The sequence below is a fragment of the Scardinius erythrophthalmus genome (assembly GCF_964197995.2).
Source record: "Scardinius erythrophthalmus genome assembly, chromosome: 16".
In the NCBI taxonomy this organism is placed as follows: domain Eukaryota; kingdom Metazoa; phylum Chordata; class Actinopteri; order Cypriniformes; family Leuciscidae; genus Scardinius; species Scardinius erythrophthalmus.
Window position 1 is genome coordinate 9026456 of NC_138236.1, and position 26721 is coordinate 9053176.

At 37.4% G+C, this 26721-nt stretch overlaps 1 protein-coding gene across 1 annotated transcript; it reads right to left on the reverse strand.

Annotated features, from left to right (window-relative positions):
• Window positions 1-5563: 5563 nt before the first annotated feature.
• Window positions 5564-8424, reverse strand: gbp (glycogen synthase kinase binding protein). The gene has a single exon (XM_081388337.1). The coding sequence runs from the start codon at window positions 6850-6852 to the stop codon at window positions 6385-6387; it is 468 nt and encodes a 155-aa protein (XP_081244463.1). The 5' UTR covers window positions 6853-8424; the 3' UTR covers window positions 5564-6384.
• Between the last annotated feature and the right edge of the window lie 18297 nt (window positions 8425-26721).

Sequence of the window (26721 nt, forward strand, 5' to 3'; positions counted from 1 at the left end):
CCCCCCAGAGGTGCATTTTCCCCCACTCTGCCCAACTCATTAAAGAGTAGGCAAAAAGTATCTGGATGACCTACTACTTCTGGCGAGATTCTGAAGTGTGAATACGATGGACACTTTTCTGTCCCATGAGGCCACAGGAGAGGATTTGTGAGTAGCAGTGAAGCGACGAAACTGATGCTGGTAAATCACATGACAATGACAACATGGCGAATGTAGTGCGTCCAGATTGTTTACTTTTTTTAAGTGGCCATGATTACTTAAAATAAGTACCTATTCAAGACCCTAACCCTGACCCCTGACCCCGACCCCCCTATCTCAGCCTATATCTATAAACTGCTGTTTAATCAGGGGTAGGTTTTTTTTTTTTAAGTCGCTAAATTTTTGCAAGTTGTTCTGCACTGTTATGGAATGGACATGAAAGCTTAATGAGAAAAGGTGTCCTATTACTTTCTAAGTGGTTCGCCAAAATATACAAATTAACAAACAACAAAATTAGGGAGGAACAGGTCATTTCTACCTTGGCAGTGCACGTTTGTATTTTCAATTGGGCCAGCTTAGCAACCACAGAGAACATCCTAGCAACCATCCAGCACTCACTAAACCGTATAGCAACACATTAAAAACATTGCATGCTGCATTTGGCCAATTTAAGTAACAATGTCCAGCTGCATTACATTATTATACTACATTATCATAAGGAATGAGGAGACACCGCATGATCTCAAAAGCGTAACAACTGCCAATGTGACTCATTCTCGCCTTCAAAGCTAGAAAATCAGAAACACTTTTGGTTTGGATCTTGGATTCCCTATTTCATCATCGTCACTTTGTGATGTAGGTCAGAATGTAGGACAGAACATGGAAAAAAAAATGTTTTTATGTAAGGCTTATGTATAATTGTTTGAGCCTCGGGTGTTTGTGACATTTGAAGGAACAGCAGAAGCCTCTGGTGGATTGGGGATTTCAGGTGAGAACTGTGCCGTTCCCGTGTGACTTTGAGGATGAGCGGTTAAATTCAGCAGACAATGACAGCTGGTGTGTTGTGCAAAGTTAAAAAGCAGCTTCTATAGATTCTCTGAGGTGGAGTAAATTATGCATTGTGTTTTACAAAAAAATTCTTCTGCTAAATCAAAAGCACTGTGACTTGATTTATTTGATCAAATGATTAAGATGATAGTTTACATTGCACAAAAGGTTCTTTAACAATGGTTCTTCGTATTATTAAAATATATTTATTTATATACAAGAAGAATGTTTTCTTTTAAGAACTGTTCACAGAAAGGTTCTTTGGGAAATCCCAAAATGGTTCTTCTATGACATTGCTGTGAAATCCCCTTGGAACGTTTATTTTTAAGAGTGTACATTCTCTCTTATCTAGTTCATTGTTTCTTACTGGTACCTTGTTCTGAGTAATGTTTTCATTTTCTTGCTTGAACCGGAGACTCCTGAACTTCTAGCCATATATCAAAAGGTTTAAATTCACTATAAACTTTACACTGAAGAAGTCCCACAAGCCCATTTTCAAGCTTCACTAGTTTTCTACCATACTTTTTTGTATTGCAAGATGGTGCCAATGATCTGGTGTATTCATACTACACAATGATTGAGAAATAAGATCTTTATCGAATTCAGTACTCTGATTCTCTGAAAGTATTTTCAATCCAGTTATGGGCTACAGTTGTTATATACAAAAACATTTGACCACTCAGTGCAAGTGTTGTTATTGTTAACATATTAAAAATTAAATCAATTAGAAAATTAGAAAAGTTGAAGTGCTAAAATGACTTAGATGTGAAATAAAAAGCTATAGAAATATTATTTTTTAAAGGTATACTATGTAAGTTTTGGCCCTCTAGCGGTTAAAAAACAAAACTGCATGCATTTTGCAGAAGAACACTGGCATGGGCGAGTGAGGTGTATATGCAGTTTTCCACGAAAACCATCCTGTCTCTAAAATATAAACTAATAACAGGCACCATAGTGAATCAGGTTAAGGCCACATTTACACATAGCCGGGTATTTAGAGAAACGAATATTTCCCCCCCTCCGTTTTCAATAATAACATTGTGCACACAACATCGTTTTCAAAAAAGTTGTCGTTTACATCAACCCGCATAAATACGCCGTCGAGCGCCATCATAACTATGCCAAACCTATGGGCGGCAGTGTAGGGAGAAGGATAAAGCCATGCAAGCCAATCAGAATCCTCAAAATCGACAACAACGAATAGCACGAGCGACTTACTGTTCCTTTCAAAACAACAGACACGGCGCGAGGTTCATGACGTAAGCATTTTCTGGCGCATAATGTGACGTTTGAGAACCTAAAACCCCGTTTCTCCCCGTTGACACGGCAACACATAACCGGCGTTTTCAGAAATCTCCACTTTGGCCGGAGTTTTTAGAAATAATCGTTTTCTGGGATAAAAACGCCGTTTTCGTGTAAATTTTCAGGACAAAACGCAGGGAAATATCTGCGTTTTCCCATCGTGTAAACGGGGCCTAAGACAAACACATTTTGGAAGGATTGATCATTTAAATTGAGCAACAACAACAACAACAACAACAACAACAACAACAACAACAACAAAAAATGTATAGTGCATCTTTAAAAAACAAAAGCTATAGCCTAATAAAAATGGCAAAGCACAACAAAACTGCTAAAATTTTAACTTAAAGCTGAACAAAAAATAAAAGCTCATTCAAAATATTAATATTAAAATGCACACACACCTGCAGGTTAATGAGGAGGTGCAGGTGTGTTGAATCAGTAATCCGGGGAGAGTGAACGAGTGGGCGGAGCGTGCTGATCTGGTGACGATGGGCTGAAGGTGACATAATGATTGACCAATCAGAATCAAGTAAAAATCCATGTCAATCAAATTGAGTCAAATCAATGACTGCGTCTGAAATCGCATACTCTCTTGAGTATACTTTTTTTTGAATAAGTAGTTTCTTTACGGCCGCTAAATGAAGTATGTTCTATATAGTATGAATGTGTGTAGTATGAATGTTATCTGGACGCACATCTGCCATGCTGTCATTATCCAACGTCAGTTGAGTCGGTTCACTGCCATTCACAAATCCTCTCCAGTGCGGCATCATGGGATAGTAAAGCGTTCATCGTATTCACACGGATTTCTTCCTGACAGTCAAAGTGGCGTTACGTCACGAAAGTGCGGACTCAGAGGAAGACCGTGAGTGCTTAGTGCGCCATTTGGGACAGGGCCAGAATCTCGCCGGAATAGGAAGTAGGTCACCCAGGTACTTTTTGCATCTTTTTTATGAGGACTGTGAATTTAGACATATTCTTTTGTTACATACTGTTTTTCGCCTAGATGGCTTATTCGAAAATCATTCACAGCGATTTTGGATGCAGCCATTGTAATGCATCCTTGAACTCTCTAAGGCGGAAGGCATCTCACGTCTGACGTATGCAGCCATCTCTTTAGACCTCAATAGAATAATGTGTAAAAATATTGATCAATTACTGTGTAATTTTGTATGGAAAAATAAGACACACCATGTTAAAAAATAATAATTTAGTTTTAAGTTTTGTCCAACAGCTACAGTAGCCTACGGCGGTCTGAATTTTGTTGATTTTGCAATATCAAAAAATGATACTTTTAAAGTCAACTGGTTGAGGAATTACTTGAGAAATCCATCCAGTATTTGGAATATTATACCAGATTATGTATTTTCTCAGTTGGGAGGTTTAAATTTTGTATTGTAAGATCCCTGTTGCTCTCTCTCATTTCTATTAGCATGGTCTATGATTTTTAATAACATTTTCTCCAACCAATTACTTAATTTGGAATAATAAGGATATTTGTCATAAACATAAGTCTTTATTTTTGAAATAATAATGAAATCAATCATCAATTATTTAATCAGGATGGTTACATATTTACATATCAAGAATTGCTGTCTCACTATACTCCAAAACAGTTTGCCACTGTATTTGGTGCTATACCTAATGGTGTTGTTATGGTATTTAAGAGTTATAATAGAGTTTTGTCAAGTTCTGACACACATCTCCCAGACCAGGCTGACTCATATGTAGGAAGATTATGCTTTAAATCATCCACATCAAAAAATAACAGTCTCCTATTTCTTAATGATTTTGTCTCCACTCCTCATGTCATTTTAAGATGGAAGAGGTTAGTGGAAAATGTTTTGTGGAAGAAAGTTTGGGCTCTTCCTGAAAAGTATCTATTGGAATAAGGTCAAAGAGATTTTTTAAATTGAGTATGAAATGTACTTTCTGTGATTCACAACCAGAAACTCTCTCGCATCTTTTTAAGCATTGTGATCATTCAAGAAAACTCTGGCAAGATATTGTACACCTCATATATAAAGACTTTGAGATTTTTTTTAGGATGTTTTGTTTGGGTTTTTCACATGAGAAGCAATATGAAAATGTTTATTTTGTATTATTTGGCTTGTAAAATATTTTATCCACAAATGTAAGACTATAAAGTTATCCCCCATTTTTCTTGCTTTCAAAAAGATGAATTTATATTACTAAATACATTTATATTAAATCATCCTATACCCTATATATATATATATATATAAAAAAAAGATTGAGTGATTTTGTGTAATTTGTGTATATGTGTGAAGAGGATTGTTATATGTCAATGATCTAGGCCTATATAAGCTTTATTTCGTCTTTATTTATAAAAAAAAAAAAAAAAAAAATTCTGGATTCAAATGTTATGTAATGTTTGGCCATCCCTGAACCCCTGGCCTTTCCTCTTGGCTTATTGTTTACTCACTTTTGTGTTCTGTAAGATAAAAATGCATTCTTGAGGGGCATATTTCATTCATGAAGCATATGCTGATTCTTTCATAATTCAATTGATCTCCTAATGTAGCAAAGCTTATGTCCCTCAGATTTACAGACGTTTCCCAAGCTGAACTGGTGTGATTTACATTGTGCTGCCATCTGCTGGGCAATTAGACAAAATGCCAAGCTTCTAACCTCATAATTATGTAAAAAAAAAAAAAGTCATAGGGTTTAGCTAGACGCTGTAATAATGCTGCGATTATGAATTACTTAGTCATTTATTAACTTTAAATCGCATACCATGTTCAAAGACCATATCACTTAAGATATCATAGTGGCGAGTCAGCTTGTGTTTTCGCTCATAATCACATGCGGTCTCATTCTTGAACACGTTTTTTTACCCCCCTTATGAGTGTAGTTAAACTGTATAGTAGCCTAGCTACTTAAGGGACTATATAAAAAACATAGTAGGCTACTTGAGTTACACACACCTATAAATATGGGATCCAAAAGTCAAATGCCACATCAGAACGCATCTATTGAGTCACAAGTCAAAAAGTACCATAGTATTATGGATAATGGGTATTAACATTGTATTTTTTGGACATTTACTTTGGTAATACGTTCTTTCAAGTACCTTGTTTACATATATTATGTGAATGGTGGTGATGATCATTCAGTACTATGGCAAATATCAAAGTAGCCTATTATAATTATCGCCTGATATCACCATTTTCAAACCAGAAATGATTACAAGAATAGACAACTAAAATGATCTTATGCAAAAAACACACCATGTTTATTAGACACCAAATTCCCTGAACAATCAGGGTTATTAAAAACACTTCGTTGCGAAGCATACGCTGAGTTTACACAGAGTGAAAACAAAAAAACAAACATGAGAACTCCACATTGGAATAATAAAAAAAAACACCGCAGTGCCAGTGTTGTGATCAGTGATCACATCCCCCATGTATAACACATACCAGTGAGTTTGATCTCAGTGTCTCTTTGAGAAGGAGTGTTGGCCTTGCTCCTCACATGGAAAGGGAAAGAGGACATTGGCCCTCCCAAGGTGCACACATGGCCAGTTTGAAATCAAAATAGCGATATGTCGGTATCCAAATATAGTTTGATGAGTAAACAAAAAGTGTGACCCGTTGCCTGATCTAGGCGAGGACTGCAAATCAGCAGCCCGACCACATCTACACCAGTAAACAAAGCAGTTGAGCAGTTCTCGGTTGCTACTGACACACAGTGCTGAACTCCAGCAAACCAAAACAAGATGCACCATTCTAGGACAAACCAGCCAGAGGCCAGTTAATACTATTATAAAATGCTATAAACCACTAGATTTTTGCATCACATTTGCATTTCAATTCAAACACTGAGATAAACAATGTAAAAAATTACTAAATAAGGAGGGTCACATTGCAAAACAGTCCAAAGTACATAACATTTCCATCTCAGTAATATACAATAGAAAAATGATAAGGGTGTGATATCAAAGTTTGTAAAAACCAACGTATGACAACGAGCTGGCTGCCCCATGATCTGAAACCGTGACGACGTCCATGCATCTGCGGGCTGGTGAACTCAGTCTACAGGTTTGGAGATGTCGTTCTCCGGTGCTTCCGAGGGGAACTGGAGTCGTCTGACCGCCTCTTTGATCAGATTCCCCGACAGTATGAGTTCCTGGAGGAGCTGGTGTGGATCGTCCTCGTCGATTTTCTTTCGGTTCCACGAGGATTTGAAATGGTCCCATTCCTGATCGCTGGATCCGGGCGGATTGTACGGACTGGCCCGGCTGGTCCGTAAACTCCGGCTGCGAAGACGGATGCACCGCTGACCGCCCGCCGCGCTGCTGCTGTTGTTGTTGCTGCCGCCGCTCGGCGGTTTGCTGCTGCTGGTGAGACCGTGGAAACGTGACATCGCCTTCTGACTCGAGCTATTGTTGTGAAGCTGAAGCGCCTCGCCGATTTTCGACACGAGAGCGTCTACTTCCTTAGAATCCACCGTTACCGACTGTTCCAAAAAGATATAATTCTCCTTTCGACAAGGCATTTTGAATATATCTTTATGTACAATAATATCCAGTCGTGATAATTGTTTTTATTCAAATGGATGGGATCGTTTACCCGGCGTCCGCCACGCTCACGCTGCTCAACAGAAACAGCTCAAGGGTTGATTTGTAAACAATGGATGACGCTGAATCCGGCACGTACCATTTTTGAAGGATGGGGGCGCATGCTCAGTTTTAAAATGTAAACACGTATTATGTTGTAGTTAAAAGTTGGAGAGAGGTTTTATACGTTTAAGCTTCAACATAAATATCATTTTCCGCTCGGTTTAGCATTCTTGGTGGTTATATTTATTTTGGCACCGCCATATGTCTCCGCGGAACTCGGTATCATCAATCATTGCATTACATAACCGAGTGCATAAAAAAACGATGCACTAGACAGCCACATGTGCGAACTCTTTGCACTCTTGTGCTGGAGCAGCTGAATGTGACATTAGACTAGATGTACTTGATTTCTAAGAAGGTTATGAATTATTGCAACAATATGCCATCGAATCAATATCTTTCTTGATAACTAAATTTCCATATTTGGAACTGGAGACCCGTTCACCTCGTGTGGCACGTGCCAGGCGGTTAGAAATCGAGGGAACCTTAAAATACAGTTGCATCAGACATGTTAGACCAGGGGTTTTCATACTGGGTTCTGGGGGGACTAAATTTATGATTTATCACATGTTTATAATGTTAGTTTTTCGCCGTATACATAGGGTCTTTACTCTTTACAATTATAAGAATACACTTACACTTATAAGAATATAGCTGAATTTTACATTTTAGAATGGGGTCTCTCAGATGAGAATGATCATTTTTGGGGGTCAGTGGCATCTTAAGGTGAGGATACATGGGGCAACTTTTTGAACATTGCTGGGCAATGTTGCCGAGCGATTGTTGCTTGGGCACTTTCCCATTGAGAAGGGCAACAAATTTATATCTGGATATTTTAGATTGGCCCTGGGCCCTGTGTCTCATCTGGTTGCCCGTTGCAACATTGCCCAGACACATTGCTCAAAAAGTTGCCCAGTGTATCATCACCTTTAAAGATTGAACCCCCCTTGCCTAGACTTAGCAAGGGTCAAGGTTTTGTTGGTTAGCATGGTTGTGTTATCTCCTGTTGGTAGACAACATCTGGCTGCAAATAGCAAGAAGGCCCTTATTAATGTTCTTTGGGTTTGTCGTGTGTGTAGGGGAGCGCGGGGCACAACCTAACGCGGGGTTAAATGTAACACAGACCTTTTACATATAGTCAGGGTCAAGCAGGTTGTGTTTCCGCTCTTTATCTCTCGCTGCCAGAAGACAGTCTCCCGCGAATTTGTGGAAAGTTTTGATAAGATTTCGTGAATATACTGGACAAAGAGTGTTTTGACACCATGCAAGTAAATTTTTTCATCATAATGTTTTCGGTTTCTGAGTTGGGTGTGTACGTCACCAAATCTAACTTTATATTACCTTAATCACTGTCTTGTTGGCTAAAACATAGCACCATTTTGAAACATATCAGCAACTCCTAGCAACTGTTAGCTAGGCTTAAAATATTTTTTACCCAGCGGGGTTAGTTGTAGCACAGTGTTACAACTAAGCCTCCAAGTGTACAATGATAATGAAATGAAAAATGGGAGCCACACAACTATATATATATATATATATATATATATATATATATATATATATATATATATATATATATATATTGCCATATTTAACTTTGTTGGACTTTCACAATGTTGGAATTTTTCACATTTCTTAACTATGCATTGATCACTTGTTTATTTATTAAAAAGCCTGTTTCATGCAATAAACCCTTTAAAATGTGATTTTGAGCATGTTTTTATTATTATTACAGTTATTATTAATAATAATAATTTTGCATGCAGCTGCCACACACAAATATAATTCAATAGCAATTACAATATTTGATGATTTTATTTATTTATTTATTGCAAAACTGTGCAGCCCTTTGCTATATCTCTATCCATGATATCGATCCATAATAGAAGGATGATTGGATGAGGGATGGAAGTATGATATCTATCTATACAGATGTACAAACTACACAGATAAAATAGTACTGAATTATGTGTGTTACACACAAGTGTTACAACTAACCCCTCTGTCTGTTACAATTAACCCCGCATATGTGGTAAGTTGTAACATTTGCACTTCTGTCACTTTCAGTGCAACTGTACGAAAATGGTAGGTCCTAGAAAAAAACTTTAAGTATTCATGTGTATGTTGCTTGTGTAAAAAAAAAAGAAGATTAATCTAACTTATTTTTAATAATTGAGCCAAAACCAACATGTGTTAGGCTGTGCCCCGCGCTCCCCTACTTCTCCTATTTTCAGTCATCCCAGCATTAAAGGTGTGTGCGGTCTAAATGGAATTGTGTCAAAAATCTTACTTAATAACTGGGCTTTTATATAGACATGCAACTGACTCATTACAGCCGTTTAATTGTTGCAGTATGTTTGTTGAATCATTAAGATTAAATGAATAGTTCCTCCTAAAATCAAAATTCTTCATAATTTACTTACCTGAGAAACAGGCCAAATGTACATTATTAAAATAATAATTCATTTTAAAATGAGAATTCTGTCATCATTGAAGGGATAGTTCACCCAAAAATGAAAATTAGCCCATGATTTACTCACACTCAAGTCATCCTAGGTGTGTAAGACATTCTTCTTTCAGATGAATACAGAATTATATATATAAAAAAGTCCTTGCTCTTCCAAGCTTTATAATGGCAGTGAATGGCCGTTTCTGTTTTGAAGTCCATAAAAGTGCATTTATCCATCATAAAAGTGCTCACACGGCTCTGGGGGGTTAACAAAGGCCTTCTGAAGTGATGCGATTGTGTAAGAAAAATATCTTAAATATATCATATTTAAAACTTTATAAAGTAAAAGAACTAGCTTCCAGCCAAACGAACATACGGATTCCACTAAAGTCTAAAGCACAACTAGACTTTAGATTTTAGAGTAATGCGACATAATGCTGATATTTACGCTACACCATGACGCACTAATTTAGTTTTTGGGTGAACTATCCCTTTAACTCACCCTAAAGTTGTTTCAAACCTGTATGAATTTCTTTCTTCTGCTGAACATTAGGATGCTGAAGATATTTTGAAGAATGTCGGTAAACCAGACCGTTGATACCCCATTGACTTCCAGAGTAGGAAAAAAAATAGTGGTATCATTTTGAAGTGAACTAATCCTTTAATTATTCTTGACATCCACCCTAGCACTCTTTGAACAAATAAATTTTTTTGAGTCCGATCCTTTCAATGATTTAGTTCACACAACCGGTCTGAACGATCTGTTTACAAATCTGATTGATCCGGTTCTTCTCTGACTCAACTCTGTCACAGTGGTGAGAAGATTATCAGTGAATGATGATGTTAATCTATCTGACGATATACAATTCCATAGTCCATAAAACTCATATGGATTACTTTTATGATACTTTCACAATGTTTTTGTCTTTGAAACCCTCTGAACCCATACAAAATGTGGAATTATTCTAACATGCCTAACCATGATCAAAATGTGAATTGGTGTATCTTTATAATCTGCTCTGGCACTTTCTGTTCTGTGTCAGTCTAACCACGTCCTCTTTCAGAGTTCTTAGAAACAGTTGTGAACTATTTTAACACAACAACTACATTTGGTTGCATTTGGCACCAAACCATGCAATTATTGTCTGATAAATCAAGTGTAATAATTTATCCTTAGTGTGCCCAGACATCAGAACAGTCTGCCAGTTTTGGTTATTCACCTCAAATTTTGCATCATTTTGTTTGGTCACTGCACTGAATATGCTATTAATGAGAGGGGTTACATTCATGAACTAACACTGTTTAAATCTGATCATTTTTGCTGACAGTTTGCAGAAAAAGAAGAACATACTTGCATATCACATTACCCACCCTTAGGATCACTGAGGGGTTTGGTCAACCAGTGTTTGCAATCTGCATTACATAACACTTAGGGAAGGGGTGTGTGTGGATAGAGAAGGAAGAGAGCTTTATTGATCATATACAATGCAGCGTCATTTTTAAGTTACATTATGTACGCGATTAGTATGATTTCTATGACCTGATTTATTTCGTTTCAGTGAATCGAGGGGTTGTATCGTCTATTTAAACTATTATTCAGATGTTTGAGCAAATGATTATGCATCTGGTTTCACCATTTGATTTTGTATGTGCACAGATTGTGGCCGAACATCCATGGCAGTTTTCCTTGTTTACCTCACAGCAGGAGAACAGTCTTAAGCACACACTGCCTTTGTTGAAGTATCAAACACAGACTACTGGTGTGCCGTTGCTCACTGTTTCAGTCATCAGTGTGCCCACAGGGACTTGGCTTCTCAGAATTCACCTTACCCAGAACCCACTGTGCCATGTGGCCTTTGTGATAAAAGAGGTCGGGGTCATTCTTTTTTATTCAAACACTTTTGTTTACCGTGGTATGAGTAAATATTTAAATAGTTGTCTGATCATGTGCATAGAGTTCAGTCACCGATTGATTAATGCTATTATTAGTGATTATTACTCACTACTGCTTATATTAGGGTTAAACCTTAACATTATAGATCTTTGTTGGTGCTAAGACATTAATGATATCTCAAATTGTGCAGTTTTACTTTTCAAAGCATCAGACTTAACAAAGAAATCCCATTGACTTGCATTGAAGGGAGGAACTGAAACATACGAGACTTGCTCTTTTGACTTTGGTGTTTAAAAAACAACACCCTGGCAAAGATATTAGCATTGCAGCAGCAACTTTTGCACACTTCATTTCTTCAGAAAATGTCTTTTGCAATTTATGTGCTTTTGTTATATTCATAAACATTGAAATTAAAAAGATGGTTGCAGTTCATGATGCAAAAACCTACAAGCAACTTTAAAAAAGATGCTGCCTTATAACTTGTAAAAAAAAGTAAAAAATTGCTTAACTTATTTTGATGAGTTAAAGCAATGTAAAAACATATCATAACGTATTGATCATATCATTTTTTTGCAGTGTATGAACCAAAAAATATCTCATCTGCTTTAATAGAACAATATCTATATAACATATGTAGCCTATAGATTTTAAAAAGGTATTTTAATTAAACTTAATTAAATCTACTTTCAAATTATATTTATTGTGAGAAGTGCTGTATGATTTGGATTTTACATTACTCTAATACTGGGTAGACAAAATGAAGACTTCAGATGCAAAAGCCTCTAAGTGCCATCTGAAATTTTCTTCTAGAATGATCATTTTTATCAAGCTTGTATGTTTATGTTCAGTTATTTCACTTTAATGGCAATGAAAATTACCTATTAATTGTCATTAAAGTGAAATTACTGAACTTAAATATACAAGCTTGATAAAAATGCTCATTTTAAAAGAAAATTTCAAATGGCACTTAGAGGCTTTTGCATCTGAAGTCTTCAAATATGCACTTGATAAAATGTCAATATTTTCTAGATAACATTTGAATCATTTGCTTTGGCTTCAATACAGTAACAATATAAAAGTAAATGATTTAATTTAGTATGATAGCACCTTTTTTACAGTATAAATGGATCTTTGTGCAAAAAAATGTGCTTTTTATTTTAAGCAGAGGTCCCTTGGAAGAGGGTTAGGGTAATAGTAATAGTAATAGGTAATAGGCTGCAATCTCCTCCACCATGCAATGCTATCATGAAAGTTGTAAAACTTGCCCTGTCTCTTTTGGACTGTAGCTAGATTCGTTTCTCAGAAAGGAAGAACAGGCCTGTCTTTTTTTTTTGTACAAGTTAGTCCTTGAAGTATATATAGGTGGGGATCATGGGTTATTTGTTGTGGGAAAAGCCAGTTAACAGAAAAACTTAACACAGATCCATGATGTGCAGATGGAAGACCTGCTGTTTGAGGATTCGAAATGTCTGGTTTCAAATAAAGGGTTGAGGGATTCTGGGTATTTCTAAGTGTTCTATGCTTTGTTTTTAAATGGAAGCATACAACAAATCAGGGCCAAGTAACCAAGGAGATAATCCATAAGCAAGTGAATGCGTAAACACAGGAGTGAAAGACAGAGAGCCTTTCCCTGCTGATTTACTGCCCTGTCCTTAAGGGAGAAGCTTTATTGCTTAATTCTTCCTGTTTAAATTCCAGCTATAGTCTAATATCCAGAAATAAGTGTATGGACATTAATAGTTTGTTATTTTTAAGATTAAGCGGTAACATTAATAGCTTATTAATAGATATTGCATATGACTATATGATAAACTTTTAGCCGTTTGTGATAAGTTTAGTGCAGAGCTTAAAAATATTGTTCTTTATACTTTTTGCAGCAATTCCATAAAATAACCATTTTGGGATCCCAAAGAACCTTTTATTGAAATAACCTTGTTTTCTAAGCGTGAAGAATATTTTAATAATCTAAAGGACCTTTTTCAAAATAAAGAACCTTTTGTGCATTGAAAAGGGTTCCATAGATGTTAAAGTTTCTTCGTACCTTGTTCCGCATGCCATAGGGTTCTGTCAGGCATTTCATATATAGACCCTTTTAGGGGTTCCTATCATGCTTTCATTTTTGATTTGAATTAAATTTAAAGAATTAAACCGCTTGTGGACATACTTTATCACTACGTGGCTAGACACTTTTTCTGCAAGAAATTTCCCTGACCAGATATTGTCTGATAAGGTAGGTTTCAAGAGTAGTGGGTGCTGTAATGCCACCTTAAGCGAAAAATATCCTGCACATCCTCTTTAATCACACGCCCCTCCTCCTTCACTTTTCCCTGTGGAATCCTCGACTTGCAGTCAGACGAATATTCATATACAACGTTGTTGCTGAGGAGATGTGATGAGTAGTATGCGAGTTTGTATTATATATTTGAATGAGAACATGCCGTTTAAGACATTTATCCTTATATAGAACTTTTTTGGCATAAAGGTTTCTTTAACATTAACTGTTCTACCTTTTGTTCTAAGAGTGTAGGCCTATATCATTTGGAGGCCAGAATGTTTATTTTTACATTGACCATCATGAACAAAGTTGGCAGATTTCAAATCACATACTTCTGTGGGGTCCTGGGCCAACTGAGCAGCTGCTTTTATGATGAATATGAATGCTAACGGATAGCTCTCTTAAATATTTAAAGGCCTCCAAACAGTGCCTTTGTCAGGTTGCATTTGTCTGACTCATTGTATACCTGTGTGAATTGTGGGGGTGGATGAATGGTAGTTGAATAAACACTCGAAGCAATTCTGACTTCAGACAAAACACTCAATTAGATTTGTTCCAGAAAGCTCCTCCTGTATCAAAGGAGTGTTACTGTAGCTGCCTGGTGTCGAGCTCCTCAGACGAGCGCACTCAGATCTCAGTTACAGATGGGGGTTGGGCTGTACTGGATTAGCCTTCAGCACACAGACTTTTCTTGCTCAAGGGACTAGTAAATCTCCTACAGTCTAACTTTAGAGAGGCTCATCCTGATCAGAGCGTGAGATTACAGTGGGAACAGCACTGGAAGGATGACTGCCATCAGTTGCAAGCTTTTATACTGTACTCTTTTTAATTGTATTAATTTATTACCTGCAATACAATCATTATATTAATTTAGTACTTGCAACACAAAAGTGTGAAGGGGGAAATAGTGAGACAAAAAACAGGTTTACAGTACCGTTCAAAAGTTTGTGGTCAGTAAGGTATTTTCTTAAAGAAATTAATAGGATTACTTTTATTCGGCAAGGACACATTAAATTGATGAAAAGTGTCAGTCAAGAAATTAATAATAATAAATGCTGGACTTTCTATTCATCAAAGAATCCTGGAAAAAAATATGGTTTCCACAAAAATACTAAGGAGCACAACTGTTTCATCAAATCAGCATATTAGAATGCTTTCTTGAGGGATCATGTGACACTGAAGGCTGGAGTAATGATGCTGAAAATTCAGCTTTGCCGTCACAAGAATAAATCACATTTTTAAATATATTAAAATAGAAAACAGTTATTTTAAATTGTAATAATATTTCAAAATATTACTGTTTTTGCGAATAGATGCAGCCTTGCTGAGGATAAGAGACTTCTTTAAAAAACATAAAAATACAGACCCCAAACATTTGAATGGTAGTGTACAACTATACATGCATATTCAGATTAAGGTGAAACCTAAGATTTTGTAGCTCCACGCCTAATGGAATATGCATATAATCTGCATGCACATTCTTTTCCTGCTAATCTCTTCTGGAAGTACTGGATATACCGGCTGTTGCCATTTATTATGATTTACGAAACAGCTCATACTTCTCGTTCATGTACAATACACATACAGCAGTGACAAATTGCAAAATGTAGGGCATCATGTTTCTTTTAATGCTGTTAAAATGTTATTAAAGGAACACTTCGACTTTTTGGGTATTTAGCTTATTCACCGTATCCCCCAGAGTTAGATAAGTCCACACATACCTTTTTCATCTCCGTGCGTGCTTTAAGTCTGTTTGACGCACCCACCGCTAGCCTAGCTTAGCACAAAGACTGGATGTAAATGGCTACAGCTAGCATACTAATCCCAATAAGTGACAAAATAACGCCAATATTTTCCTATTTACATGTTGTGATTTGTATAGTCACAGTGTGTACAAATAACAAGGTCATATGAGACACAGCCATTTTTTAAACGTTTAAATACTGAGAACTATTTTCTCAGAAGGCGAAGCACTGCTACTTGGGCGGAGTGATGAGCGCAGCACCCGAGAAGCGCCGTTCCGTCAACAAAACCAACGTGACTAACTAGCTAGTAGCGAACGTGATTCGTGATCATGGCTAACTTTGAGGACTTGTCAGAGGATTTTTATTTGGTATCAAACCAAGATCCAGAACCATATCGTTTTGAGCCAGAATACACAGACGAGGAGTTACAAACTTTGGAAGCTGATAGACAATGCCGAACAGACTGAGGTCGAGGGGAGAATCAGAACGGGAATAGCCTACTATTTCACAAACAAGGTCACTGTTTCTCAAAAATGAAAACTGCCCATCCCCCCCTGAGAAAACAGTTCCCAGTATTTAAACGTTTAAAAAATGGCTGTGTCTCATATGACCTTGTTATTTGTACACACTGTGACTATACAAATCACAACATGTAAATAGGAAAATGTTGGCGTTATTTTGTCACTTATTGGGATTAGTATGCTAGCTGTAGCCATTTACATCCAGTCTTTGTGCTAAGCTAGGCTAGCGGTGGGTGCGTCAAACAGACTTAAAGCACGCACGGAGATGAAAAAGGTATGTATGGACTAATCTAACTCTGAGGGATACGGTGAATAAGCTAAAGTCCCAAAAAGTCGAAGTGTTCCTTTAAAAGAATCTCTCTGTTTTTTACAAAATGTTTTTTCTACAATAGCTTGACTTTTAAAAATCACATGTAATATCACACATAAATTAATCTTCTTTTATGTTTCACGGAAGAAAGAAATTTTCATTTTTGGGTGAACTAACCCTTAAATGTAATGATGTTATGATCATAAAGATTCCCCTTAACAAACAAGTGTTTACATCCTTCATGACATCAGTCTAGAAATAGATATGACTGCCTGGTGTAGATAGGGTGTGCGTGTGATTTAGCTATGATGAGCTTGCATATTGCTCAAAATAAGGAGGCATAGGCTACTCTGAGTCACATGTAAGTTTGTCTCAGTCAGTTATGATTTCCTAGAATCAGCGCCCCTCCCCCGTGATATAAGACCGTGTTGGTGTTGTGAACAGCACGAGCACGTGTTTGAGCTGCACTGGCTGCCCTCGGCTCTTGAGCTTCAGCCAACACGCGCAAGCTCTAATGGCTATGTTTACAACAGCGTACTCCCCCTCCCTCTCTTTTTGACTTTCACTGGATTTCCATTCCGAATGCCCAGTGGGGCTGGCGGCTGTGTTTGGAAGCGCTGCAATCAGCAGACAGTTCGTTACGAACTTGTTGGTGCGGTTCAACTGCTCACACCATACGCACAAACTTTCACACGCTTACACAGCTGAGCTCATGCCAGAACAATCACAACGTGAAGTAAATAGAAAAACTTGGACTGTGGAGTGGCACAATTATTGACAGTGGTCAGTGTGGAAATATGGGGGCTATTCTTAGAACTGCTATTCGACTACGACAAGTAAATAACTGTCAGGTTAGAGATTGAATCTCCACACCATAATTCAGGGTAAACTCATAAAATCAGAGAACACCATTGGAGGAACGTTAATATCGCTATATTTTGTGGCATATTCTTTATTAACTCTACCAATTCAGCTAGCTTAAAGGAACAGGTCACCCAACAATCACGTTAAAATTAATGTTCGAAAACCATGTTGTTTTACAACGACGTTTTGGGGGCCTGAAAACGTACATTTGAAAACGTGTTTCAAAGTGCAAGTTCTTGAAAACGATACCATCATTGTCTCCATGTAAACTACAAAAACGCGAGTTTGTGAAAACGACGACATCATGCGCATGCATGTTACGTACTCAGTCTATGGGCCCTATCATACACCTGGCGCAATGCAGCGCCAAGCGCGACGCAAGTGTGTTTTGCTAGTTTCAGCCTGACGCAGTTATCATTTTCACATCCTGCACCACATTGTTTAAATAGCAAATGCATTTGCGCCCATTTGTGCGACCATGGGCTTGCTGGTCTAAAAACGAGGTGTGTTCAGGCGCATTGTTGGCGCGTTGCTATTTTGAGGCAACTGAAATAGACCTCGCAATATTTTATTTTTTTGTTATTTAAAGGGTAACTAAACCCTAAACCAACTTTTTTTAGTTAATGATCTGTAAGAATGGGGCTTTACTAGTGCTGTTCATTGATGCAAGTAATTTTTTTGACATTTGTGTTTAAAGTGTTTTAATTCTACAAAATATGGTGTAAAAACGTCTGAGTGCTGCCCTCTTCAGGTTGAACAGTGGCTACTGCAGTTGAATTTTCCTATTGGAAGTTGTGGTACCCTCTGACGTCAGAGGGTACCAGCTAACCACACCCTTGCCTACAGAGAGATACGTCTCAGATGCACGCCCCATCTCCACTGGCCTCTGCCTACTTTTCCAGCATTTTCAAATATTGCCAGTGGGTGGAGTCAGGCTCTGACCAGGGGTTTAGTTACCCTAAAGAGCGCAACTGGCTTTTAAAGGGAATGGGAAATTACACTCTGATTGTTTTTTTTTTTTTTTTTTTTGTATTTAGCATCCAAAACACACCCATTACTCATTAAGAGAATATGGACAACTCTTTTAGACCATGCGCTGGGCGCGCCGACCATTTTTCCCGTCATTAAACTAGCAAAAGTGGATTCGGACATGCCCTGAGTGCACTTGCACTTTAGACCATGCGCTTAGATCCTTAAAATAGGGCCCATTATGCGCGTAGTGTTCCAAAGTGACATTGCCAACTACTGGCCTGTCATGCATAATACAGTATTTTTAGTCATTTTCGCAGATCTGTGTGAATGGGGATCGTTTTGACAACGTTGTCTTCTGTACAAAACTTTTACATTTTTTACTACATTGTTGTTGAGTAAATGTACCCTTAATTTCATTATGTTTGTGTGACAAAGCCAAAGTCGCTTTCGAGAAAAGTCTGTTCAATTGGCTATGAAATTTGAGTGCCACGTTTTTAGAATGCATCCAAGTTTTTGCATGTCAGTTCAAGAGTTTAATTACATCAAGTACCCTGATTTGAAATGAAAGGTATAAACATGGTGAGTTTAAATTCAACCACAGAGGACAGTATATCCCTAATGTTGTCATAAAGAGGCCCTAACAGGGCAGGGCAGGACAGTTACGACAGTAACGTGTTCGGTCATCGGATGATGGTGTTCTCTGTTACTCTCTCACTGACATGAGTAATCATGTATGCTAATGAATGTGAGGGGTCTTCTTCCTGCCTTGAGGCGTGCACATGTCTCACGTACAACACACCTGTTCCTCTTTTGACATGTGCAAGCATGTGTGTGTTGTGTAAACGTGTGTATGTGCAAGTTGTGGGTTGTAATGCAGAAGAGCAACTTCTGACACTTTCGTTTTGTTGTTTGGTAAGTTGAAACTGACAGTTTTTTTCAGACTACTCTCAAAAGACATAGTATTATAATAAATAAAGTTATACAATTTCAAAGAAATTGCTCATATGGAAATTCAACGGCATGCGGATAATAGGGATTGTTCATTAAGTAATGAAATATCTCAAGGTAAATGCTCTCTCATATTGTTCACACAAATCCCTTATTAAGCCAGTTTATGTTTATGCTCTGTGAAATTATGCAGGTCATGTAGTAACATGTGGTTTGGAAATATACAGGGTAAAGGATGAATCAGCCACTCCCAGCAAAGAATGTTTGGTGTTTGGATGTGTTTTGTTAGGTCTCTTTGGACTAGCAATGAGCATGAGCTGCTCTCTTTAGTGCCATCTTGTGTTGATCGTGCTATAAAACACAACTTCATCGATCTCAAAGGGGCAAAAATACACCCATTTAAAAAATATACATTATATACATACAAATATACATTTATTATATAATTAATTAAATAAATAAATACTTTTTTTAACTTTTTTTGTAAAAATAAATGATATATGTATAACCAACATGTATTAAACACATGTATAGCTAAAAAAAAACTAATATAAAAAAAGCTAAAAACAAATATAAAAATCTAAATATTTATAAATATTTAACAAATTATTTATTTTATCATGTTATTTATAAGTTATTTATTTAATTATTATATTACCAGTAAAAGTACACACCCTTATATTAAAGGAGAACTCCGGTCAATTTTAACATTGAGCTCATTTTATTGTACATTTGGAGTGCTGTCAATACAGAGAACAACGACAAAAATCGGTGTTGCCTACACCGAGTTATTCTATTTTTAAAATTTGCACCCTGTTGACTTCAATAGGGCAAGTACTAAACCTGCTTTTAGGCTCTTAACATCCTTGATGTGTCATTACAAGTGCACAGAAAATGTGAGTGATTCCTTCTGAGTGAACACGGGTGAATCTGACTGCAGTAGATGTAAAAGATATGTATAAAAATGATGTTATTTAAGCCAGCGCAAATACTTGTTTACACCCTGATTTTCGGTTGAAGTCCAAAGTAGTCGATTGCCGAGTTCACGCGCGTGATCATAGGTAACTAAACCTATGCGCGTGAACTCGGCAATCGATTACTTTGGACTTCAACCGAAAACAGGATGGAAACAGGTATTTGCGCTGGCATCATTTTTATACATATCTTTCACATCTACTGCAGTCAGATCCACTCGTGTTCACTCCGAAGGAATCACTCACATTTTCTGTGCACTTGTAATGACACATCAAGGATGTTAAGAGGCTAAAAGCAGGTTTAGTACTTGCCCTATTGAAGTCAACAGGGTGCAAATTTTAAAAATAGAATAACTCGGTGTAGGCAACACCGATTTTTGTCGTTGTTCTCTGTATTGACAGCACTCCAAATGTACAAAAAAATGAGCTCAATGTTAAAATTGACCGGAGTTCTCCTTTAAGACTGTAAGATTAGACTGATTTGTCTTTTGTAGTTTGTAGTTTTCCATAGGAATTTATAGGATATTTGTCAGCACTGTTACATGACATATTTACAATGCAAAGTGTAACAAGGTAGACTTTAAAAGGGTGGTCATTTTAAGCTTATAAAGCCCATAACTTGCTTGGAAAGAACAACATACTAGCAGAAGATTAACATTTAGGAGGAATTTTAAAATAAAATCTGTTTTAAAAATGTAGAAACATTTTCATGTCCAGAATAAATTTACACAACAGGATGGTCATGTTAAGTTTTACGTTATTGGATAAGACTACTAAAATGATAAAAAGAGATAAAGGTTTATGACTAACACTTTTTTTCTTGGAGTTGCTTTCCCTCTAAGGAAATGATGTCACTTCTATCCAGATTTAGGGCATAATACTTAAAGGCAGGGTAGGTAGGATTTTTCTAAAAAAAAACATTCCAAATTCGCCTTTGGCTAAGCCACGCCCTAGAATGTAGATTGACCAATCACAGCGCAGCCAAGAACGAGCTCCGACAGAGGTCCGACACTTTTTCACAGCGCTCCATTGACTTTAACGCAGGCGTCTCATATTTTTGGTCTCGGCAGGCTATTACCGTCGTAGTTTTATCAAAAATATGGTTAAACGTTGTGCCTGGGGCATTTGTAACACAGATACGCGTTTCCCAGAGAGGTTGGAGTTGGGTGTCCGTTTTTTTCCCTTCCCAAAACCGATTTCAAATCCTGACAAGTGTCGTCTTTGGATTAAACTGTGTGTGGACGTCCTCACAGTCAGCTAAACCCCTCAAGGATCAACAAGCACACTTTTGTGTGCTCTAAGGTAAATTTTCTTTTAACCTTCCCGTCAAGTTATAAGTTATAATGCTAGTTAGACAGTTTTATGCTGTTTTAGGTTATGATTTCGGTTCTCTACCCTAATTACGTTAATGAAGAATCAAGGTGCTAGCAAGCAAGCTAAAGCGAGTTTAGTTATCACGTAACGTAAGTCAGGATTGTATGTTTTGACTAGCGGCTGGATGTTAGCTAACTGTGTTATTCAAGATACAAACACCTAACGTTAACGTTAGGTGTTTGTATCTTGAATAACAAAGTTAGCTAAACAAACAGCATATAACTGTCTAACTAGTATAACTTTACAGTAAGGTTAAAATCTAAATTTACCTTAGAGCACACAAAAGTGTGCTTGTTGATCCTTGAGGGGTTTAGCTGACTGTGAGGACGTCCACACACAGTTTAATCGAAAGACGACACTTGTCAGGATTTGAAATCGGTTTTGGGAAGGGAAAAAAACGGACACCCCCCTCCAACTTCCCTGGGAAACGCGTATCTGTGTTACAAATGCCCCAGGCACAACGTTTAACCATATTTTTGATAAAACTACGACGGTAATAGCCTGCCGAGACCAAAAATATGAGACGCCTGCGTTAAAGTCAATGGAGCGCTGTGAAAAAGTGTCGGACCTCTGTCGGAGCTCGTTCTTGGCTGCGCTGTGATTGGTCAATCTACATTCTAGGGCGTGGCTTAGCCAAAGGTGAATTGGTTTAAACTGTCTTTATATACCAATACATAATTAAAATGTAAGTAGGCCTACTCTGAAAAAGAGAGTATAAAAATCGAGTAGACCTCTCACGATTATTTCCATTCACTCAGAGACAATTTATATAAGAGACATGCCACTTCCTCAATCCTCAATAGAACTATACAGGGAAAACCCGTAACGGCAAAGATGGCGGTTGTATGAACATGTCCCGCCCCTCCCGCTGGAAAGCCAATCATCTACTTTTAACAGTCAAGCCGCGAAACATTTAAACCTATCGTCTGGTTCCATTGACGCACGTGCACAGTTGAGGTTTTGCGACAGCGGAGACAATTTGGGGACAGCGAGTTGTGTGTGCGAGATCAGTGATAGGGCGCATATTTAACTGAAAGAAAGAACCATATGGAAAGGAGTCAGGACAAGCAGAGAGGGAGAGCCCCGGTCGCGCACCCTCTCTCTCTCTTTCCGAAGCCAGGCGAAAGTGTAAATATGACTTCACCGTCTCCAAATTAAGCGCTGTCTTGCTCTCTCTCCCGCACGCATATTAATCAAAATAAAACGACATGATGGTGAAAGGTCGGAAGACCAAAGTTTCATGTTGGAGCATTAGGAGATTTTTTTTCCCCTGAATTACCGCTGGGTGTGAATTGTGCTAAAATACGTTGCCTTATCTTCTCTGAAATGCGTTCCGCACATTCAGCTGACATAAAATTACTCTAAATAAACGAAAAAATCTATCCAGTGATGTAATGTTTTCTGTGTTGACACTAACCTTGCGGATGTCCATGTCCTAACTGCTGGGATAATCACACAACCGTATGACACGTCCAATTCGCGAACTAATGATTCATTTGAACCGATTCATTTTAATGAATAGTTAAAACTACTGATCTATACAATACATTGTTATTACTGATAAAGTGCAAACCTGCTTATATTTAAATAAAGGAGAACAATATTGACATTGAATATGCACAACACCGGCATTCTGGATAGAGACGTAAATGAAGTTGGTGTCGTGAACCCTTGCGCATGCGTAGTAAAAGTATAACCTGTGGGGAAAAAGGCGTTTTAAACCTTATTTTGGGGCAAAGTCATCAAACTTTTTCAGCGATTTTTATCATATTTTACTGCTGTTTCTATACATGCAGTTTTTATGTCCCAGTGACCAGTGAAAGTGCAGTTCTGACTCTCTGCCCATTCATTTAGATAGGAGCCTGGTCTTGTTAGTCCGAAATAGCTGCCCAGAGGCGTTGCCAAGATGGCGGCCGAGTGGCACGACTTGCCTAAAAAGACCATTGCTGAGTCCCAATTCGCATACTATCCGTCCTAAATAGTATGCGAAACTAGAATTAGTACGTCCCAAATCGTAGCATGTTGAAATGAGTATTCCAAAGATACCCGGATGGTCTACTATTTCCGGTTAGAATTCGAAGTGCAGATCAATGCACACTCTAACGGCTAATATTGCCCACAACCCATTGCGTGCGGGAGGGAGGAGCTTCGCGGTGATGTAAACCTGGCAGTCGGATGCAGCAACGGAGATGCGCCCTCAGTTTTTAAGTGTAAGAATTCAAATGTTTAACCCTAATAAAAGTTATATTTTAATGTCTCGTAATATTAATGGGTTTATGTTGTGCCAAAAAAGTACCGTGTTTATCTTGTAGGGTCCGATGAAGATACCGAGCGCCTCATTGCAGGCTACAAAACAATAAATAAAAAGGCTCTAGTACAGTGTCATGCAAGTGTCTTTTTTTATGTATTTCTTTTGATGTTTCTGTCTGACTTATTTGTAGTAATACTGTGGCTGTACATATGTTAACTTTATCAGTCCAACCAAAGAAACATGGTTACTACACTTTTACTATAGTAAAAGCATGGTTCATTTTCATCTGGGTATTTTTAAGTATTATACATAAGTATAAGATTAAGTATAAAATACGTTAAACAATAGTTACACTATAAACTTTAAATAATTTAACTCTAAATAAATATAATATAATTTAATTATAATTCTATAATTTAAGCTACTAAAAATAAGTAGCGCTAGCTTTTGTTACACATTTGCACATGAACGTCAGAACCAGCCGCCTCACAAACGACCTGCGTTTGGTTGATCTACGACGACGCCTTGCTTCACTCCTCAATTTGGTAAACACATTGTAAATGTATTGTGGAAAAAAAGATGGGAATAGTAAGTAAAATTATATTGGATATATAAGAATGAATGAAATGTTAAATGTTTTGTTAACAGTCGCGGTGTGTGTGCGTAACAAGGCAACCACGTTCAAGTTCACGTTGCATGACGTCATCGAAGTATGTCCCAGAACGTGCATACTTTTTTGCTACACACTCAAAAGTATGTACTTTTTCATCACAAAAAAAGTACATACTTTTAGGTCGTAGTATAAGTAGGCGAATTGGGACTCAGCCTTTGATTCACTCCACCCCCTCCCTTCTGGGCTCCCTCCAAAGCCACGCCCCCAAAACACATGAACGCGCGACGCCAAACGCTCAGGCTCAGCTGGAAGACGCATTTATTACCTGAGAGGAGTGGAGAGGAAGGAGCACAGTGCATGCAGTGACATCATGTCAGAATCACATGTAATATAATACCTAACTTTATCACTATGAATATAAACAAATAAGATGGCTTTTAGTACTCACTATCAAGCTAGCATATGGATACTGGTAAAGTTTAAAATATATTTTGTTTGGTTCGGTAACGAGCTATATTTAGGCTATAGGTAACGAGCTATATTTATAAGGCAAAGCTAGGTTGCATTGATACACGTTTTTCCATTACCATCAGTTAAACTGTGATGAAGGTGAATTTCGTGTAAGATTCATAACATATACGGTGTTTTGCATGTAAGAGTTTCCATGATGAAAACATTGTTGAATCTGATGAGGACTAACGTTACACTCCGGTGACAAGTACCGCTTCGTCGGTTCGAGGACAGGTCCGGGGTCGAGGGCGAAGCAGAGGAGGTCGTTCAAGAGTGCGGGCAACCAGGGTCTGAGGAAGTAGTTTTTGCCTTGTTTGCCTTCGCTGACTGCATATGCAGGTGCTTTGAATTCTGAATGCTCTTTCTCTGCCATAATTTTACTCTTCGTAGGTTCCGCACCTTTCTTGCACTCCTCAAATCAAACAGGTGCGCGCGCATATGGCCAGATCTTGTAGCAACAGTGGTGGTAGCCATGGTTGCGAGAGTGAGTGACAGTCGCCCAAACCAATCAATTGTTTTGTCCCGAATGGAAATAATGAGCTGTGTTTATTGCAGATTAAAAGGTCTACAGTCACTCGATTTTTATACTCTTTTTCAGAGCACTTACATTTTAATTATGTATTGGTATATAAAGACAGTTTAAACAAATTTGAAAAAAAGTTTTGTACAAAACTCCTACCTTTTTAAAAGGCAATTAGCACTAATGTAACAGGGTGGACTGGAATTTAAAGTTCAAACTATAATGTAACTGCTTTACACATTTAAAAAAAAATATGTATCACAATAAATTGTCAAAGAGAATAAGTAAATGTATATACTAATATTAAAAATTCTAATTTAGAAATATATTATGTAATATATGTAACCTTTATTTCAAAGTAAAGTTAAGAAAATATGATTGGGGTATGGGAATTTGTCCAGTGCAAAATTATATTTATTTATTTGTCATTGTCTTTAGGTACTAATCATTATGATTTACATTTATGCATGGAAAACCATTTTAAGCCAAATATATTGTTTCATGGGGGACATTGAATCTATCAAACTGTCGGAATGAGCCAGTTTATAGTGTCTACCAGCACACTTGGAATGTTTTCTTGTCCAATAGAAAAAGATAGACACATATTAATGTTCTATAAAATAAAATTATATTGTTAAACCAGTCTTTAAATGTTTAATGAGTCCCATAGATGACACTAGGGGCCGCTAAATACTCGTAAAATATTCAACATAAACCTCTCAAAAGTAGCGTGTGGCCGCTAGATGGCAACACTTCCCCACTAAACCATCATTTATTTCATTGTTTTGATTATTTTTATGTTCGAACATCCATTGATTCGTTCTTTTCACAACAATAACAATAGACTAAACGAAAACGTGATTTCTATTTGCAAATCACTGCGATGTGTAAGTCTCATTGTGCAAAACAGCAAGAAAGGAATTGCACAATCACATCTAGCCATGCTCTTTTTATGCAGTGTCAGACAGTGGCTTAGGTTGTATTGCACCCTATGAGAACCGCCCTCACCCCAAACCTCACAAAATCCCACACAGCGATGAATGGGTGAGACTACAGAAGTTATCTTACACAAAGTTGGGATTTTCATATAGCCTAACAATATTTAGTTTATTTTATGATATCAATATAGAAGGTCGTGGCAACAAAAATGTGTTCTTACAATTTTTTTTTACTTGGCCAAGCAAAGCTAGCCATTTTCAGTCATTTTAAAAATGCAGGAAAGGATGTTGATATGGTAGCTAATAGCTATGTTTAAGTCTTTAATAGAAACCAGAGTGACCATTGAGTATACAAACTATCAATATACTGATAATGTTGCTTGTTTTATGGGTGTGTTTGAGTGAATACGGAAGTTTGGTTTTTAATTGGTAAAATAATGAGTTTGATTTGTTTAATTGTTTGTAAGTGTATTTTGTTTATATGTTCTATTTTTAACCCTTAAATTGTTTTGAACAAAAGGGTTTAAAAACTCTCTCTCTCTCTCTCTCTCTCTCTCTCTCTCTCTCTCTCTCTCTCTCTCTCTGCG

Bases quoted from the DNA above. Each gene is read 5' to 3' on its own strand.
- gbp (XM_081388337.1), bottom strand. From the start codon at position 6,852: ATGCCTTGTCGAAAGGAGAATTATATCTTTTTGGAACAGTCGGTAACG.